The sequence below is a fragment of the Nerophis ophidion genome, linkage group LG10, assembly GCF_033978795.1.
Source record: "Nerophis ophidion isolate RoL-2023_Sa linkage group LG10, RoL_Noph_v1.0, whole genome shotgun sequence".
In the NCBI taxonomy this organism is placed as follows: domain Eukaryota; kingdom Metazoa; phylum Chordata; class Actinopteri; order Syngnathiformes; family Syngnathidae; genus Nerophis; species Nerophis ophidion.
This window is the reverse complement of record NC_084620.1, coordinates 5,966,717-5,985,774: the sequence shown is the minus strand read 5'-3', so window position 1 is coordinate 5,985,774 and position 19,058 is coordinate 5,966,717. Positions and strand designations below refer to the sequence as shown.

General features: G+C 40.9%; 1 protein-coding gene and 1 non-coding gene across 6 annotated transcripts in view; one reads left to right on the top strand and one right to left on the bottom strand.

Annotated features, from left to right (window-relative positions):
• The window catches only part of impdh1b (IMP (inosine 5'-monophosphate) dehydrogenase 1b), a 42,733-nt gene extending 28,267 nt beyond the window's left edge, over positions 1-14,466 (bottom strand). For 2 of the 5 annotated variants that reach the window (XM_061912186.1, XM_061912187.1), the window contains exon 1: positions 13,886-14,466. In XM_061912186.1, coding sequence (XP_061768170.1) covers positions 13,886-14,085 — 200 coding nt within the window. In that variant the 5' untranslated portion in view covers positions 14,086-14,466. Of the gene's footprint in view, positions 1-3,443; positions 3,639-13,885 lie in introns of those variants that run through there. The other 3 variants (XM_061912189.1, XM_061912190.1, XM_061912188.1) reach the window with 2 other exon arrangements.
• A 2,970-nt stretch (positions 14,467-17,436) lies between these two features.
• trnaf-gaa (transfer RNA phenylalanine (anticodon GAA)) lies at positions 17,437-17,509 on the top strand. Its single transcript has one exon. It is a non-coding gene; the product is annotated as a tRNA-Phe (tRNA).
• Positions 17,510-19,058: the final 1,549 nt, after the last annotated feature.

Sequence of the window (19,058 nt, the reverse complement as noted above, 5' to 3'; positions counted from 1 at the left end):
GTTTATAAGAGGATCAAAGAGGGACATTTCCAACCAATCAAAACGGGAGTGTCAAAACACATCACAGCCAACACGACAATGCTCCTGGTGTATAAGATCTGTTAATCATGCGACGACCATTAAGCGTGCCACTTTTATTTACCAGCCAGATGACCAACATCAGCGAGACAAAGGTAAGAGTAAATAATGGCAGACTTCAAATACCGCTGAAATAGTCACGCCAATTGCCAGGTAAGATTGCTTGGAAATGCGACTAAATCTCTTAACGTTGGCATAATTCCCAATGGCGTTTCGACGGTAGCATCAAAATACATAGATAGATAGATAGTACTTCATTGATTACTTCAGGAAAATTAAAACATGCATGGGAGGGTGTTTGTATGTCATGATAATCGCAAAAGTCAAAGAGGAGTTAAAACTTTTGAAGTGTAAACAGTTTTAAGATTTGTAATGTAGTAAATGTGACTGTCACCATACCTCCATGCCGCATGGAGCAGTGAGGCAAGAACGAGTGGACAAACTTTGGGCTAATTATTGACAGCGTTTAGCCTAAATTGCAATGTTTACGAGACTTAAATTGCTGCTTGCTGCATTGTTATTATTACGCACGCATTGCCAAACATTTTCCACTCTGCATTGTAAAAAATTCACGGGGAGGACATGCAAACTCCACACAGAAAGATCCCGAGCCCGGGATTGAACCCTGACTACTCAGGACCTTCGTATTGTGAGGCAGACACACTAACCCCTCTGTTTTTTTTTTAAATTTTTGCAATACTATCAATTTGGCAATTTTGAAGAAAGTGTGGCGGGCCGGTAAACGATTAGCTGCGGGCCGCAAATGGCCCCCGGGCCGCACTTTGGACACCCCTGCTGTACACGTATGTTTTCTTTTATTATTACAAGCAGGCGGCCCCCTTAGGGCAGCCAAAACTGCAACGTGGCCCTCAATGAAAACCAGTTTGACACCCTTGATCTAAACAAAACAAGAATGTGTATAAAGTGCAGAATAGAGCTTCAAAGACAATTAAAGCTACAAACACACAGATTGACGTGAAGCATATTTAGACTTTCTAGAATACCAGCCTATATGTGCCCAAACTATTTTCTTTAAAGGCCTACTGAAACCCACTACTACCGACCACGCAGTCTGATAGTTTAAATATCAATGATGAAATATTAACATTGCAACACATGACAATACGGCCGGTTTAGATTACTAAATTGCAATTTTAAATTTCCCGCGGAGTTTCTTGTTGAAAACGTCGCAGAATGATGACACGTGCGCGTGACGTCACGGACTGTGAGGAAATATTAGCGCAGCACCACTTGCGGCTAAAAGTCGTCTCTTTTCATCGCGCAATTAAACAGTACTCTGGACATTTGTGTTGCTGAATCTTTTGCAATTTGTTCAATTAATAATGGAGAAGTCAAAGTAAAAAAATGGAGTTGGGAAGCTTTAGCCTTTAGCCACACAAACACACGGTGATTCCTTGTTTAAAATTCCTGGAGGTGAAGCTTTACTATGGATCAGAGCGGTCAAGCGAACATGGTTCCCGACCACTTGTCAAAGGGCAGGTTTTGGTGAGAAAATTGTGTTAAAAAGTCGCCTCTTACCGGGGATCTGTGGAATTTGCGCCGTCCTTGTATCTGCCGTGACTTCTCTCAGACACTGGCCTCAAGACAACCGTGGACACACCCCTGCGACTATCAGTTACTATTTAATCTTACTAAAACACTAGCAACACAATAGAAAGATAAGGGATTTCCCTGAATTATCCTAGTAAATGTGTCTAAAAACATCTGAATCCGTCCTAATGTAATCGCCTTATTTTTTCTCCTAGTCCTTCACTATCAATATCTTCATCCACAAATGTTTCATCCTCGCTCAAATTAATGGGGAATTTGTCGTTTTCTCGATCCAAATCGCTCTTGATGCCGGAGGCTCCGAATATAAACAATGTGAGGACGCGAGGAGCTCTCACCCTTGTGACGTCATCGTCTGCGACTTCTGGTAAAGGCAAAGCTTTTTTATCAGCACCAAAGGTTGCAAACTTTATCGTCGATGTTCTCTACTAAATCCTTTCAGCAAAAATATGGCAATATCACGAAATGATCAAGTATGACACATAGAATGGACCTGCTATCCCCGTTTAAATAAGAAAATCTCATTTCAGTAGTTTATGCTTTTGATTGGTTAAAAAAATATGTCAAATACCTTTGCCCTTCTCCCATCTCATTTACAAGCAGATGTCTCGCCATGTTATCAAAGGATGGTGACCATAGCAACGTAGGCCGGCCAATCAGGTGTCAAGATGCAACAAGACGGTTTTTTCTCTCGTCAAATGTGAACACAAGCAACATCAACACCACGGTACCCCTTCAGGACTTCTTCAGGAAGCCGCATGAACAATTTGCTAGCAGCAAAAACACGGTGTGGGAATAAGTGGCGCCCTCGGAAGCCTCTAGAAGACATCATACGTTTAAAGAAAAACACGTTTATGAGAGGATCAAAGAGGGAGATTTCCAACCAATCAAAACGGGAGTGTCAAAAAAACATCACAGCCAACACGACAATGAGACGTGTTAAATCATGCGACGACCATTTAGTGCGCCACTTTTATTTATTTACCAGCCAGATGACCAACATCAGCGAGACAAATGTAAGAGTAAATAATGGCAGACTTCAAATATCGCTGATATAGTCACGCCGATTGCCAGGTAAGATTGTGTTGATGGATATATGGCGCTGAGGTGGAAATGCGGCTAAATCTCTTAACGTGGGCGCTAGGTTGGCATAATTCCCAATGGAGTTTCGACGCTAGCATCAAAATACATAGGCAGATAGTACTTTATTGATTCCTTCAGGAAAATTAAAACATGCATGGGAGGGTGTTTATATGTCATGATAATCGCCAAAGTCAACGAGGAGTTCAATATTTTGAAGTGTAAATAGTTTAAAATGTGTAATGTAGTAAATGTGACTGTCACCAAACCTCCATGCCGCATGGACAAACTTTGGGCTAATTATTGACAGCGTTAAGCCTAAATTGCAACGTTTACGAGACTTATATTACTGCTCGCTGCATTCAGTTATTATTACACACGCATTGCCAACTATTTACCACTCTGCATTGTTAAAAATAACCGGTTATCGGTCATTAAAGCCGGACAAGTTGTGTTAGTCGGCGCACGCACAAAAAAACATGTGGAGTCTCAGCTAGCTGTTAGCATTAGCATCCTGCCACACTGACATGAGGAGACGCGCTCTTTTCCGAACGTGTGTTGCTTTAATGCAATCGTCAAATAATATGAATAAATATTGTTTTCCGTAACAGCGTCTGGAGTTGACCCAAAGAAGCTCTCGCTTATGGACCGAAAGGCGGCGACTTGGAGGTGAAGTGAGGATGCTAAAGAAAAAAATGGGCAAGAGTTGCCTTTACCTGGAAACAAGACGCGACAAGCCGCCAGTGGCTCCAAAGTGAATTAAAAAAAAAAAAAAAGTGTAGCGTGTTGTGCGTCTGCCGCGGTGCGTGTCGGTGTTATGTACCACCGCGACGGCGTAACATCCCCTTTCTGTGGGAAGGCGTGTTCAGCCGAGCTAGCATCATTCCGACTCTGTTGCCACCCTGACGTCATACAAGACATGCGCAGACGGGATTTGATTTTTTTTTAAATGCCTACTGAAATGAGATTTTCTTAGCAGGTCCATTCTATGGGTCATACTTGATCATTTCGCGATATTGCCATATTTTTGCGGAAAGGATTTAGTAGAGAACATCGACGATAAAGTTCGCAACTTTTGATCGCTGATAAAAAACGCCCTGCCTTTACCGGAAGTATGTGCGCGTGACGTCACGAGTTGCAGAGCTCCACACATACTCACATTGTTTATAATGGAAGCCACCAGCAGCAAGAGCAATTCGGACCGAGAAAGCGACAATTTCCCCATTAATTCGAGCGAGGATGAAAGATTTATGAATTAGGATATTGATAGTGAAGGACTAGAACATTTTTTTAAAAAGCGACAGCTCCAGACGGCAGCAGTGTGAGCGTTTCATATGTAATTAGACACATTTACTATGATAATTCTGGAAGATCCCTTATCTGCTTATTGTTTTAATAGTGTTTTAGTGAGATTTCAAAGTTTGTAAAGACATACCTCGAGGTCGGATGGCCTGCGGTGAACATGCAGTGTCTCAGAGAGAAGCCGAGGAGCCAAGCTCAAAGCTGCCTTTTAAACAGCTGCTGCAGGACGACGAATAATCCAATGATTTCTCCGGTAAGATATTTATCACAATTTCCCCATCCAAAAACATGCTGGTTGACGTAGAGCAGGGGTCACCAACGCGGGGCCCGTGGGCACCAGGTAGCCTGTAAGGACCAGATGAGTAGCCCGCTGGCCTGTTCTAAAAATAGCTCAGATAGAGAGCTGCCTCTATTTTCAAAATTGTATTTATTTACTAGCAAACTGGTCTCGGTTTGCTCGACATTTTTAATTCTAAGAGAGACAAAACTCAAATAGAATTTAAAAATCCAAAATAATATTTTAAAGACTTGGTCTTCACTTTTTTAAATACATTCATTTATTTTTTTACTTTGCTTCTTATAACTTTCAGAAAGACAATTTTAGAGAAAAAATACAACCTTAAAAAAGATTTTAGGATTTTTAAACACATACCTTTTTACCTTTTCAATTCCTTCCTCTTCTTTCCTGACAGTTTTAATCAATTTTCAAGTACATTTATTTGTTTTATTGTCCCTCCATCCATCCATTTCCTACCGCTTAATCCCTTTGGGGTCGCGGGGGGCGCTGGTGCCTAGCTCAGCTACAATCGGGCGGAGGGCATGGGACACTCTGGACAAGTCGCTTGTTTTATTGAAAAGAATAATGAATACATTTTAATTTAATTCTTCATTTTAGCTTCTGTTTTTTCGACGAAGAATATTTTTGAAATATTTCTTCAAACTTATTACGATTAAAATTCCCCAAAATTATTCTGGCAAATCTATACAATCTGTAGAATCAATTTAAAATCTTATTCCAAAGTCTTTTGAATTTCTTTTAACATTTTTGTTCTGGAAAATCTAGAAGAAATAATGATTGGTCTTTGTTAGAAATATAGCTTGGTCCAATTTGTTATATATTCTAACAAAGTGCAGATTGGATTTTAACCTATTTAAAACATGTCATCCAAATTTTAAAATTTTTTATCTTAATCAGGAAAAATTACTAATGATGTTCCATAAATTATTTTTTTACATTTTTTCAAAAAGATTCTAATTAGCTAGTTTTTCTCTTCATTTTTTTCGGTTGAATTTTAAAGAGTCGAAATTGAAGATAAACTATGTTTCAAAATTTAATTTTCATTTTTTTCGTGTTTTCTTCTCTTTTGAACCGTTCATTTCGTGTGTTTTTTCATCATTTATTCTCTACAAAAAACCTTCCGTAGAAGGAAAAAAAGTGTACGACGGAATGACGGACAGAAATACCCATTTTTTTAAATATATATATAGATTTATTTATCAAAGGTAAATTGAGCAAATTGGCTATTTCTGGCAATGTATTTAAGTGTGTATCAAACTGGTAGCCCTTCGCATTAATCAGTACCCAAGAAGTAGCTCTTGGTTTCAAAAAGATTGGTGACCCCTGCTATATAGACTGCGACATAGAAAACACCTGGCTGCTCATGAAGTCGTTATTATAACGTAAATGAAAAAACCTAATAAACATGGCACAACAATTACAGCAGTATCTATAACAGGGGTCGGGAACCTTTTTGGCTGAGAGCCAAAAAGCCAAATATTTTAAAATGTATTTCCGTAAGAGCCATATAATATTTTTTTTAACACTGAACACAACTAAACGCGTGCATTTTTAAGTGAGACCAACATTTCTAGAGTATAATAGGTCTCTTATTCTTTGTAATAACATTGTTATTCTGAAGCCAACTGTGGAAGGGGCGTGGCCCGTGGGCCTGCAGCGAACTGGGATGTGCCAGGACCGGCCTCGAAATCAGCGAGAGCTGCGTAGATTGCCCACCTGAGCCTTGTTATCTAATCACCTGTCGCTCTGTAATAAGCAGCAGCCAGGAGGAGAGACGGGGTTGGGGTTGGGGCTGGAGCCAGAGCGCGAGCGAGAACGAAAGAGAAAAATACAATTGCTGGAAAGCAACTGAGAGACTTATTGAAAAATAAAACAATAGTGTAACCCTGAAACGGGCTCTCATGTCGGTGCTTGGTGGTCTGAAGAACCCCCAGAAGGACAAGCCCCAAACTAACCAATAATAAATAAATAACTTCTTAACGCAACTTCTTGAACAGGTGCGGTAGTAAATGGATGGATGGACTAAAAATACATGAGAATGTTTTATGTTTTGAACATTATTTTTAACACCTATTACAAGTGGAATTATTCATTACTTATCATGTTAAGCAATGTCAGCTCAGATTTATCCGAGAGCCAGATGCAGTCATCAAAAGATCCACATCTGGCTCGCGAGCCATAGGTTCCTTACCCCTGATCTATAACATGCCATTAGGTGACAGTATGGCTGTTTTTTTTTATTGATTGATTGAAACTTTTATTAGTAGATTGCACAGTACAGTACATATTCCTTACAATTGACCACAAATGGTAACACCCGAATACGTTTTTCAATTTGTTTAAGTTGGGGTCCACGTTAATAATTTCATGGTACAAACATATACTATCAGCATAATACAGTCATCACACAAGTTAATCAGCAGAGTATATACATTGAATTATTTACATTATTTACAATCCAGGGGGTGGGATGTGGAGGGGGGTAGGTTTGGTTGATATCAGCACTTCAGTCATCAACAATTGCATCATCTGAGAAATGGACATTGAAACAGTGTAAGTCTGACTTTGTAGGATATGTACAGCCAGTAGTGGACATAAAGAGATCAGAAAGCATAATAACAAGTATATACATTTGATTATTATTTACAATTTGGAGAGGTGGGATGTGGAGGGGGGAGGGTGTTAGTTTCAGAATCACAATCAGACATACCGTATTTCCTTGAATTGCCGCAGGGCATATAGTATGCGCCTGCCTTGAATTACTGCCAGGTCAAACTCGCTTCCCAAAATAATTAGCGCATGCTTAGTATCACCGCCTGGTCAAACTTGTGATGTCACGAGTGACACTTCCCCTGTCATCATTTTCAAAATGGAGGAGGCTGATTTCAATACCGGTAATTTGAAATCGCATAAAGGGAAGAAAATTAAGAGCTATTCAGTAGGATTGAAGGTCCAAGCTTACATCACACTCAAATTTTTACTGCATACCTTTGGTAAGTGCCGCAGTGAGAAGAGGTTTTAAAATAATTAGCGCATGCTTACTTTTAGCGCATGCCTTTGGTAAGCGCAGGAGTGAGAAGAGGTTTTAAATTAATTAGTGCCCCGGTGGCAATTCAAGGAAATACAGTACTTAATTAGGGTTGAAGTTGCTTGGAGGTGTTGATTTAGTGCGGTTTTGAAGGAGGATAGAGATGCACTTTCTTTTACACCTGTTGGGAGTGCATTCCACATTGATGTGGCATAGAAGGAGAATGAGTTAAGACCTTTGTTAGTTCGGAATCTGGGTTTAACGTGGTTTGTGGAGTATGGGTTTGTGGTTATGTCGGTCAATTACGTTAAGGAAGTAGTTTGACGTGTACTTCGGTATCAGGGAGGTGTAGTGGATTTTATAGACTGTCTTCAAAAGGGTATTCCTACTAGGGCTGGGCGATATTGGCTTTTATTAATATCTCGATATTTTTATGCCATATCGCGGTATACGATATATATCTCGATATTTTGCCTTAGCCTTGAATGAACACTTGATACATATACGATATACGATATATATCTCGATATTTTGCCTTAGCCTTGAATGAACACTTGATACATATAATCACAGCAGTATGATGATTCTGTGTCTACATTAAAACATTCTTCTTCATACTGCATTAATATATGCTCATTTTAAACTTTTATGCAGAGAGGGAAATCACAACTAAGTCAATTTACCAAAACCGTATTTATTAAATACTAATTTCAAAACAAAGTACAAGATTGTCAGAGACATTTTAAAACAAAGATTAAATCTTGGGTCAAGTGTGTTGATGAGTTTTCTAAACCCTGGCTTTTCAACCACACTAACTGGGGCCATGTCCTTCGCTATGTCATAAGTTACTGCGAACATTATTTTCTTCTGTTTGTGACTACGTTTTTCATATGGTCTTGATCTGTAAATAGAAGACGTCAGGCTCAATTGTGTCAGTGCAGGTTGTTTCGGCATTTTTTTGGGTGTGGCACCGGCTGGAGATGTTAACGTGCAGAGTTTCAAGCACTCTTCATTCTCTCGCGGGTGACTTTTTTAAATGAAAGGACAAATTACTAGTGCTGCTACCTTTTTGTAGCAACACTTCTGCTGCAGCTTCACGGTGGCAGAGGGGTTAGTGCATCTGCCTCACAATACTAAAGTCCTGCAGTCCTGGGTTCAAATCCAGGCTCGGGATCTTTCTGTGTGGAGTTTGCATGTTCTCCCCGTGAATGCGTGGGTTCCCTCCGGGTACTTCGGCTTCCTCCCACCTCCAAAGACATGCACCTGGGGATAGGTTGATTGGCAACACTAAATTGGCCCTAGTGTGTGAATGTGAGTGTGAATGTTGTCTGTCTATCTGTGTTGGCCCTGCGATGAGGTGGCGACTTGTCCAGGGTGTACCCCGCCTTCCGCCCGATTGTAGCTGAGATAGGCGCCAGCGCCCCCCGCGAGCCCGAAAATGGTACAAAATGGATGGATGGATGGACTTCTGCTGCATACTTTGCATATTGCTGTTGTCTGCTGAATATCTTCCCGCTTGAAGCCAAACCACCGCCTGATGGTCGACCCCCTGCTTTTTATTTTGGGCATTTATTGTTCTTCCTCCATTTGTGATCAGTTTTGCACCTTCTCTCTCTTGTAATGTCACTCGCAACGCTCCGCTTGCCTCAGCTAACGTTAGCCATGCTGCTACCTCTCTGCTCGGCGAGGGCGTATGACGCTACACGCGCGACAGTATGTGACGTATGTAAGAAGGTGGGCTTGTTTTATGTCTCTGTGAGAAGGAGAGATGAAAAGGAGTGAGAAAGGCCTGTAGTGTACTGCTCGCAGCTAAAAGCAACTGCGTGAGAAAGTATAATCGAATATTACGATATAGTCATTTTCTATATCGCACAGAGGCAAAACCGCGATATATCGATATGTCGCCCAGCCCCAATTCCTACCTTATTTTAGTTTTATGTCACGCACATAACATTTAGATCAGTGGTTCTCAAACTTTTTACATCAAGTACCACCTCAGAAAACTCTTGGCCCTCCATGTACGACCATAATGACCAACATTAAAATACAGTAGCATAGTAGGCCTAAGTATTTCATTATAAACATGACAGAGATTTTATTGGAACAAGTATATTTGATATTTTTGTTATTTTTCGGTGTAACATTACCCACACTTTGAACAGTAACACTGTATTTGAATATAGGAAAATACAACACTGTGGTTTAATCAAGTGATTCTTTGGCGTACCACTAGATGGAGCCTGCGTGCCTAAGTTTGACAATCACTGGCTTAGATAATTCAAAAAGGGAATACTTTTTGCATGCTGCCTGATTTGAGCAGGATATTACCTTTTAGTCGGGAGGGATTCATACGGTCCCATCCCTTGGCGGATTTTCCATTGAGTGCAAGGTGTGGGGGGGTTAATCATTTTGCAAAACAGTCTGATGAAAATATTGGAAAGCGCCACGCTACATAGCAACTGACGCTGTTGTCAAAGTTGGAGTTTCCACAAAATTTTTTTAAGATACTCAACACTCTACTGCCATTTGGCAGCTAAAGTGAATAGTGCAATCCCCCAATTCGTCACGTTTCATGTGTCAGGTAAACCACAATAAAAGGGGCTACTATATAACAGAAATAGTTGCAAATGTGGAACTACTGCACTTTTTGTGTTTGGAGTACTTACTAGATAGTAAGTGCACTTCAAAAACACATAATTTTTTTTATAAATGGCTGTGATGATAATGTCAATGACGGATTCCTAATCACTGCTATGTGTGACGATCTGTCACTTCATCTCTGTTGGTTTTCCTTGTTTTTGTATTTACTTCCCGTCAGTGCTCTTATTTTGTTAAATTTCCAGTTTGTTCCGCGGAACACTGTTTTCTCCTCACTTGCTGTATGTCTATTTATGTTTTCACTCGAGCACTCCTCAGTGCTCGAAGATAATTCTCTGTTTGGCATTTCTGTTTGCGAGACTGTTTCATGTTTTTGTTTGATGATCATTAAAGTCATCTTACCTGCTCATCATCCTCCTGGTTCTTGCAACTTGGGGTAGCAAAACGGCAGCTATGCGTTTTCCTGACACTATGTAGGAATTAATATTAATATTGATACTGTTGTTGATGTATTTCATTTTGGTTTGACTACTTTTGGATTGTTTTGTGTCATGTTTGTGTGTCCTCTCAATTGCCAATCTGAATGTTGCTAGGCCGGGTTTGGTTATGGAATTGGAATTGTATTATTATGGTACTATTGTGTATTATTTTGATGGTTTGATTAATCAAAAAAACAAAAAAAACACATTTGACTTGTGGATGACATTTCAAACATGGTAAAAGTCCTCAATTTATTTGCGCTCATAAGGTGAAAGTAATGACAAGAATGGAGGGCGTGGCACCCAAAGCAGTGTGAGGATTGATGAGTGTTCAGTAGAGATCCCGTGTAAAGTGTGTCTTAAATGTAGCATGTGGAAAAAGTTGCCTTGTAATCTCATAAAGTGGTGGCATTCACTAGATATGGGTCACTGGCCATATGGGTCAGTGGTTCCCTTTTGTACCAACGCTATTCCCAGCTGTGTCTGCGCTCTCAGCTGCTCGGGATAGCCCCGTGGTGATGGCCACCAGAAGAGTCCTATTTTTAAGACGGAAAGCTGTACTTAGGATTTGTGTTGTTGTTGTGGCAAGCAGGTGACACGGTGATAAACTATGTTTTGTTCACCAGCAAGACAAAAAGTGCGATGATAACCATAGAACAATTTGTGTTGGACGTCTGAGATGAAAAAAGCAGTTATGGTTTTGTCTTACATAGTAAACAACTAAAAACTAAGGTTTTTGGGCATTGTTTTCTCTAAAACCATACATTTGTCTAAATATGACCAAGGACACGCGTTATTGTGGTTTTCCTGCACGTCATCTTCATCAGTAAAGGAAAAATATAATCGACGGGAGAGAATCCTTTTGCCACTTTCAAGTATGTTTCTTTTTATTTTGAGTCGTCAGCTTGAAGCGTCCCTCTGTCTCCAACTCCCTCATCGTCATGTGGCATGAATGCTTGCCTGTTATGATTTTCGATGACCCGCCTTATCTTGCCTCTGATTGGCAAGTCCGTAATGTTTGGCCCTATCCATCCATCCATCCATTTTCTACCGCTTATTCCCTTTCGGGGTCGAGTGTGAATGTTGTCTGTTTGGCCCTAACCTTAGCCAATTGTGACTCATCATACGAACACCAACCAATTATCATGGATTTTCTCCGTATGTATACATTCTCATTTATCCAGGTCATTGTATTTTCTCCATAGTTTTGGGGGGCCTGGATTGGAGTCCATGTTTTCTCTTGGTAGCTTGGAGCTTTGATGTAAGCTACCTAGCTACAAGGGTCTAAAAGTAGCTAAGTTTCAAGAAAAGCTACTTGTTCAAGAAGTAGCTAAGCTCCTGGAAAATGTAGCTAAGCCAAGTAGCTTAGGCAACGTGCCCACTAATAGTACGCACTATTTTATTGATTACACACGCTGTTTAGCTCGTGGTATTTGGATTTGAGTAAATCAGGCCCGATAGTTACACTAACAATAATGCTAAAATGCCAATTTGTGACTTATCACTCACCATTACCAGCCTGCCAGGTGTCTTAGGTTATTTTTGCTTTATTTTAGTTTTATTGCACATGGTATGGATCTTATTGCACTAAGGCTACATTATTATTTTCTATTTACATTTTAGCTTTAAATATTTAATAATTATACACCTCTAAAAGTATGTTTTCTTGTGTATTTTGTGACATCACCAGATAAAGGGTTTCAGCAATGTGATGATAACCATAGAACCCGAGATTGATCTTAAAACGGCGTCTGGCTACAGTATAAACAAACATATAATATTAAAGGCCTACTGAAACCCACTACTACCCACCACACAGTCTGATAGTTTATATATCAATGATGAAATATTAGCATTGCAACACATGCCAATACGGCCTTTTTAGTTTACTAAATTACAATTTTAAATTTCCCGGGAGTTTCGTGTTCGAAACGTCGTGTAATGATGACGTGTACGCAAGACGTCACGGGTTTTTAGGAAGTATGAGCGCTGCACACACACACACACACACACACACACAGCTAAAAGTCGTCTGCTTTAACGGCATAATTACACAGTATTTTGGACATCTGTGCTGCTGAATCTTTTGCAATTTGTTCAATTAATAATGGAGAAGTCTAAGTCGAAAGATGGAGTTGGGCAGCTTTAGCTTTTAGCCACACAAACACACGGTGATTCCTTGTTTAAAATTCACAGAGGTGAAGCTTTACTATGGATCGCAGCGAATGTCAACCAGCAGGTTTCGGTGCGAAAATTGTGGTAAAAAGTCGCTTCTTACCGGATAGCAGCTGAGCTTGTGCCGCCCATATATCTGCCGTCGACTTCCCTGAGACACTAGCTGCGTCCGGCCGTGGACACACACCTCCGCCCATCAGGTACTATTAAACTCACTAAAATACTAGCAACACAATAGAAAGATAAGGTATTTCCCAGAATTAACCTAGTAAATGTGTCTAAAAACATCGGAATCCGTCCCAATGCAATCGCGTTTTTTTTTTTCTAGTCCGTCGCTATCAATATCCTCAAACCTGAATCTTTCATCATCGCTCAAATTAATGGGGAAATTGTCGATTTCTCAGTCCGAATAGCACTTTTTGTTGGAGGCTCCCATTAAAAAACGTTGTGAATATGTGAGGAGCCATCACACGGGTGACGTCATCGTCCGCGACTTCCGGTAGAGTCAGGGCGTTTCTCTTAGCACCGAAAGTTGCGAACTTTATCGTGGATGTTCTCTACTAAATCCTTTCAGCAAAAATATGGCAATATCGCGAAATGATCAAGTATGACACATAGAATGGACCTGCTATCCCCGTTTAAATAAGAAAATCTCATTTCAGTAGGCCTTTAATAATACACAGAAAATGCTACTTTATTACTTTATTGATCACCATTACGTGCCTGCCAGGTGTTTTAAGAAGCTATTTTGGCTTTATTTTAGTGTTATTGCACACGATATGGATGTTAAATTCAATAAAACAATTCAGTTAAAAAAAAAAGATTTCTACAACTGTGTTTTGCACAGTGGTCGTTTTTTTTGTTTCTGTGTTTTGTGATGTCATCAGATAAGCATACCAGCAATTGCAATAAGAAAAGGTGGGGCGGTATAGCTCGGTTGGTAGAGTGGCCGTGCCAGCAATTTGAGGGTTGCAGGTTCGATTCCCGCTTACGCCATCCCAGTCACTGCCGTTGTGTCCTTGGGCAAGACACTTTACCCACGTGCTCCCAGTGCCACCCACACTGGTTTAAATGTAACTTAGATATTGGGTGTCACTATGTAAAGAGCTTTGAGTCATTAGAGAAAAGCGCTATATAAATATATAATTCACTAGAAATTGTGGCCGGGCCAATGATGTTATTTGATATGAAAATAAAACAAAGTATCACTAAGGACGTTTGCTTGCACCCAAAGTGCACTCAGGAGGATCTGCATCATCTGTTTGTCTCAAGACTCACCTCTCGGGTCCGAGACCAGCCTGGATGCGAGTGGCGCTGTACCTCTGGGCCGCTGTTTCGTGCCCGTGCCCGTGCAGGATCTGCCGCACAAAGTGTTCGTCCTCCCTGTGAGAGACTATACGCAGCGGCTGGGTGTCTCCCACGATCCTTCTGTAGTCCACTTGTTGGTTGTCGAAGGCTTCAGGTCCTGAGTGCTCCATGGCCGCTTCAAGGTCCGCCGTGTTTGACTTCCCCAGATTACACTGAAGGCTACATTGAGGGCCCCCGTGAGAGAACCTTGAATTTCCTTGCAGGAGCAAAACAAAACTATCTGGGAATGTTCTTATCGGGCGTCCAGCGCGGCGTGGATGTTCCCATGCAGGCGCAAGAGCGGGCCACCCCTTGTGAACAGGATGCACCTGCCTTCAGAAGGACAACGGCCACATCCAGGCGTGTCAGCGCAGGGCGTCGCCAAGGAGATACTCCCGCTGAGAGGTTGTCACCGTGGAAATGTTAAACGGGCGGCGTGAGCGTCACCGCCGCTTGTTGTCGCTGCTCAAGTCTTCAGAGAGCGAGCTGTAGGAGACAGACACGGAGTTAATGGAAAGCGGTACAAAGCGGGCTATGGAGCCTCGAGCGTTTCGATGGGCAACGTCTTGGCTAATCCCTCTAAAGAGGATTTCAGGGTGAAGATGAGCAACACCGAGGTCTTATTACTGAGTTTTATTGTGGGTACAATATGTCTGATGACCCAACGGCGAACCCACTTACAGAAAAATTTGTCAAAGCTGATGCGTAACACGACACAGGATTAAATAAACTCAGCTTCTTCCTGCTCCTTTTTGCCAGTGTCAACATGTAATGTGCTTCAGTGCAACTTTGTCAGGCCTAAACACTTGAGCCACGACTTCCCCTCATGAGGGATCACCTCCAGGTGACGGACTGTTTGTGACAGTCAAGATGGAAAATCCTCTTAAACGCTCCCGTCCTGGCGTCCGCTAAGTTCCCACTTGGAATTTCAATGCTTGCTAACGGGCGAACCCCCCACCAACCCTGACCCCCCCAGCCCCTCCTTGACCCCTCGTGGGTGTCACATGAAAAGTGAATGGGGAACAACCAGGTTTCAATGAAAGCTGCAAATGCCTCCTTAACACGCCGTAATGGCCGTCATGTGCCGCCGTGGACGCCATGTGACTTGCTGCGACTAATCACCATAGTCACGAGCAAAAAAGGGCAGACCACACACTGTCAAGAAAAATCTGTAGATTTTACATCAAAACACTGGCAGCTCAGAGGCAAAAAATGTTGGTCAAATTCACAGCATATTTTACATTGCATTACTGTACAGGGAGAAACGGTACCATTTTATTTTCACTGTAAAATGATTGTGTCTGAGCTGTTTTGGGGTTTTAACTGTAAAATCTATGCTTGTTTTTTCTACGGTGTATTATTGTAAATGGAGGATAATCACTACCACTATTTTTATGGTAAAATTGTGGTGACTGAGTTGCCAGTTTTCTTTTTTAAGTGTAAAATCATTGTTTTTATTGTGTTACTGTAAATGGAAAAACTGTACCTGTTGTATTTTTATGATAAATTTCTGGCGACTGCGCTGACAGTTTTTTTGTCAATGACATGACCTGACCTGTCGGATCAGGCAATGTCTTTATTAGAGTTTGTTGACGTTTTCCTGTGTTTGGTGTTTTGGTTCCTGTCTGGTGCTCTTATTTTAGTGGTACTTCCTGTCTTGTGTCTGTTCACCTGCAGTAACTTTGCCCCCGCCTCTGAACTGGCTCCACACACCTCCCTTAAAGGCCTACTAAAATGAGATTTTCTTATTTAAACGGGGATAGCAGGTCCATTCTATGTGTTATACTTGATCATTTCGCGATATTGCCATATTTTTACTGAGAGGATTTAGTAGAGAACATCGGCGATAAAGTTTGCAACCTTTGGTCGCTAATAAAAAAGCCTTGCCTTTACCGGAAGTAGCAGACGATGTGCGCGTGACGTCACGGGTTGTGGAGCTCCTCACATACTCACATTGTTTACAATCATAGCCAGCAGCAGCTAGATCTATTCGGACCGAGAAAGCGACAATTTCCCCATTAATTTGAGCGAGGATGAAAGATTCGTGGATGAGGAAATTTAGAGTGAAGGACTAGAAAAAAGAAGGGGAAAAAAAGGCGATTGCAGTGAGAGTGATTCAGATGTTTTTAGACACATTTACTAGGATACTTCTGGGAAATCCCTTTATGCCTATTGTGTTGCTAGTGTTTTAGTGAGTTAAATAGTCCCTGAAAGTCGGAGGGGTGCGGCCACCGTTGTGTTGACGCCAGAGTCTCTGAGGGAAGTCACGGCAGCTGCAGGAGGACGCTGGCTCCGCTGATCTCCGGTAAGAGCCGACCTATTACCACAATTTTCTCACCGAAAACGGCCGGTTGACATGTTCGCTTGACCGCTCTGATCCATAGTAAAGCTTCACCTCCGGGAATTTTAAACAAGGAAACACCGTGTGTTTGTGTGGCTAAAGGCTAAAAGCTTCCCACCTCCATCTTTCTACTTTGACTTCTCCATTATTAATTGAACAAATTGCAAAAGATTCAGCAACACAGATGTCCAGAATACTGTTTAATTATGCGATTAAAGCAGACTACTTATAGCTTAGATCGGGCTGGAAAATAACGTCCGCTACAACCCGAGACATCAAACGCACGCGTCATCATACCGCGACATTTTCAACACGAGACTTCGCGGGAAATTTAAAATTGCAATTTAGTAAACTAAAAAGGCCGTTTTCGCATGTGTTGCAATGATAATATTTCATCATTGATATATAAACTATCAGACTGCGTGGTCGGTAGTAATGGGTTTCAGTAGGCCTATAAATGAACATTTAAGTCTTTTAAAGTTGAGCCGTGGCTGCTCTCGGTTTTTCAGGACATTGTGTTTTGTAATCTTCTGCCTTCTGAGAGGTAAACTGTTTTGCTGCTCTTCCAGCCTTCTGTTAGTCTGCTTTGAAACCTGTTCTAGTGCTTTTGTCATTGCACAGCCTTCCCTATTCGCCAGTTGCACTCATCTTGTGGTTTGTTTTTGTTTTTTAAGATTAAATACATTTTTACCTGCACGCTGTCTTTTGCTGCGTTGGGCATTGGGATCACGACAACCACCGCAGCAATGTGACCCCACACTCACATTCCTAAAGTCCTCAGTTGTTGTTTTTTTACAATGCATTGTAATGTAAATGGAAAACAGCACTAATTTCATTTTTATTGTAAATTCCTTGTGACCCGACCTGCTAGCTGTTGTATCGTAAGATCTATGGCATTGTTTTTTACAGTATAAATGTAATTGTGGTACGACTGTTATTTTATAATACAATTAAAGATTGGCCAGTTTTTCTACCGTAAAATCTTTTTTTTCTAGGGCATTACTGCAAATGGTAAAACTGTACCACTGTTATTTTTATAGTAAAATTCTGGAGACTGAGTTGCCTATTTGTTTTTACGGTAAAATATATGGTTGTTTTTACAGTGCATTACTGTAAATTAAAACAAATAGTACAAATTGAAGCCGAAATAGCTCAGTTGGGAGAGCGTTAGACTGAAGATCTAAAGGTCCCTGGTTCAATCCCGGGTTTCGGCACAATTAAAATTTTGGCTTCACGGCGGAAGAGGGGTTAGTGCGTCTGCCTCACAATACGAAGTTCCTGCAGTCCTGGGTTCAAATCCAGGCTCGGGATCTTTCTTTGTGGAGTTTGCATGTTCTCCCCGTGAATGCGTGGGTTCCCTCCGGGTACTCCGGCTTCCTCCCACTTCCAAAGACATGCACCTGGGGATAGGTTGATTGGCAACACTAAATTGGCCCTAGTGTGTGAATGTTGTCTATCTGTGTTGGCCCTGCGATGAGGTGGCGACTTGTCCAGGGTGTACCCTGCCTTCCGCCCGATTGTAGCTGAGATAGGCGCCAGCGCCCCCCGCAACCCCGAAAGGGAATAAGCGGTAGAAAATGGATGGATGGATGGAGTACAAATTGAGTTGCCAATTTATTTTTACCATACATTTTTTTTACAGCGCAGTAGCAAAACATAAAAGTACATCTATTCAAAGTAATTAAACGGCCTCTTGTGAGAAAACTGCAGTGTATAGGGTGGTACCAAAATCAGATTTAAAGGGGGATTGCACTTTTTATTGGTAATTTTGCCTATTGTACACAATCATTATGAAACACATGATGGATGTTTTTGTTTTTTTTCATTCTAACTGTTAAATAAAAGTCCGCTTACAGCAGAGCCTATTCTGACCATAAAACCCAGTAGAAAACCATCCAAAGCGCCAACAATACTCCATTTACATTTCGTGACTTAAATATGAACAAAGTATTAGTGGTATTAAAGTGCTAACGTATATAAATTATCTATAGCGGCGCCGCAATCACTAATGTGTGTGCCTATATTGACATTGACTCATCAGCTGCTTCCTGGTTTACTTGCTCATTAAATGTTATTGTAGATCATAAATGGTGCCTCTCACCTGTAGAGTAGCAGAATGAGGACATACTTGTTGGTACACTTTGACAGCCAATTTAGATGCGTTAATGGCGAGAACCACATCAAAAGACATTTGGGTCCGCCCCGCTTTTTTTTTGCATGGGAATATGTGAACAGCATAGCATTTGGCATCCTAATGATCGTAGACAATGTACAGTAATGGATGTTTTATTATGTTTGTCTGCAGTGAGTAATAATCAGTCATAAAGAAAAAAAAAAACTTATGTCGTGATGCGCTTGTGAAATTAATGCACCGCGTATGCTAAGTGATCAAAATACATAAATATTAAATGTTGTCATAAATGTGCGAAATATACACTTCATCTTGTAAAAAACCAGTGAAGTTGGCACGTTGTGTAAATCCTAAATAAAAACAGAATTCAATTATTTGCCAATCCTTTTCAACTTATTTTCAATTGAATAGACTGCAAAGACAAGATATTTAATCTTCAAACTCATAAACTTTTTTTTTTTTGCAAATAATCATTAACTTAAAATTTAATGGCAGCAACACATTGCAAAAAAGTTGGCAGAGGGGCATTTTACCACTGTGTTACATGGCCTTTCCTTTTAACAACACTCAGTAAACATTTGTAACTGAGGAGACCAACTGTTGAAGTTTTTCAGGTGGAATTTTTTCCCATT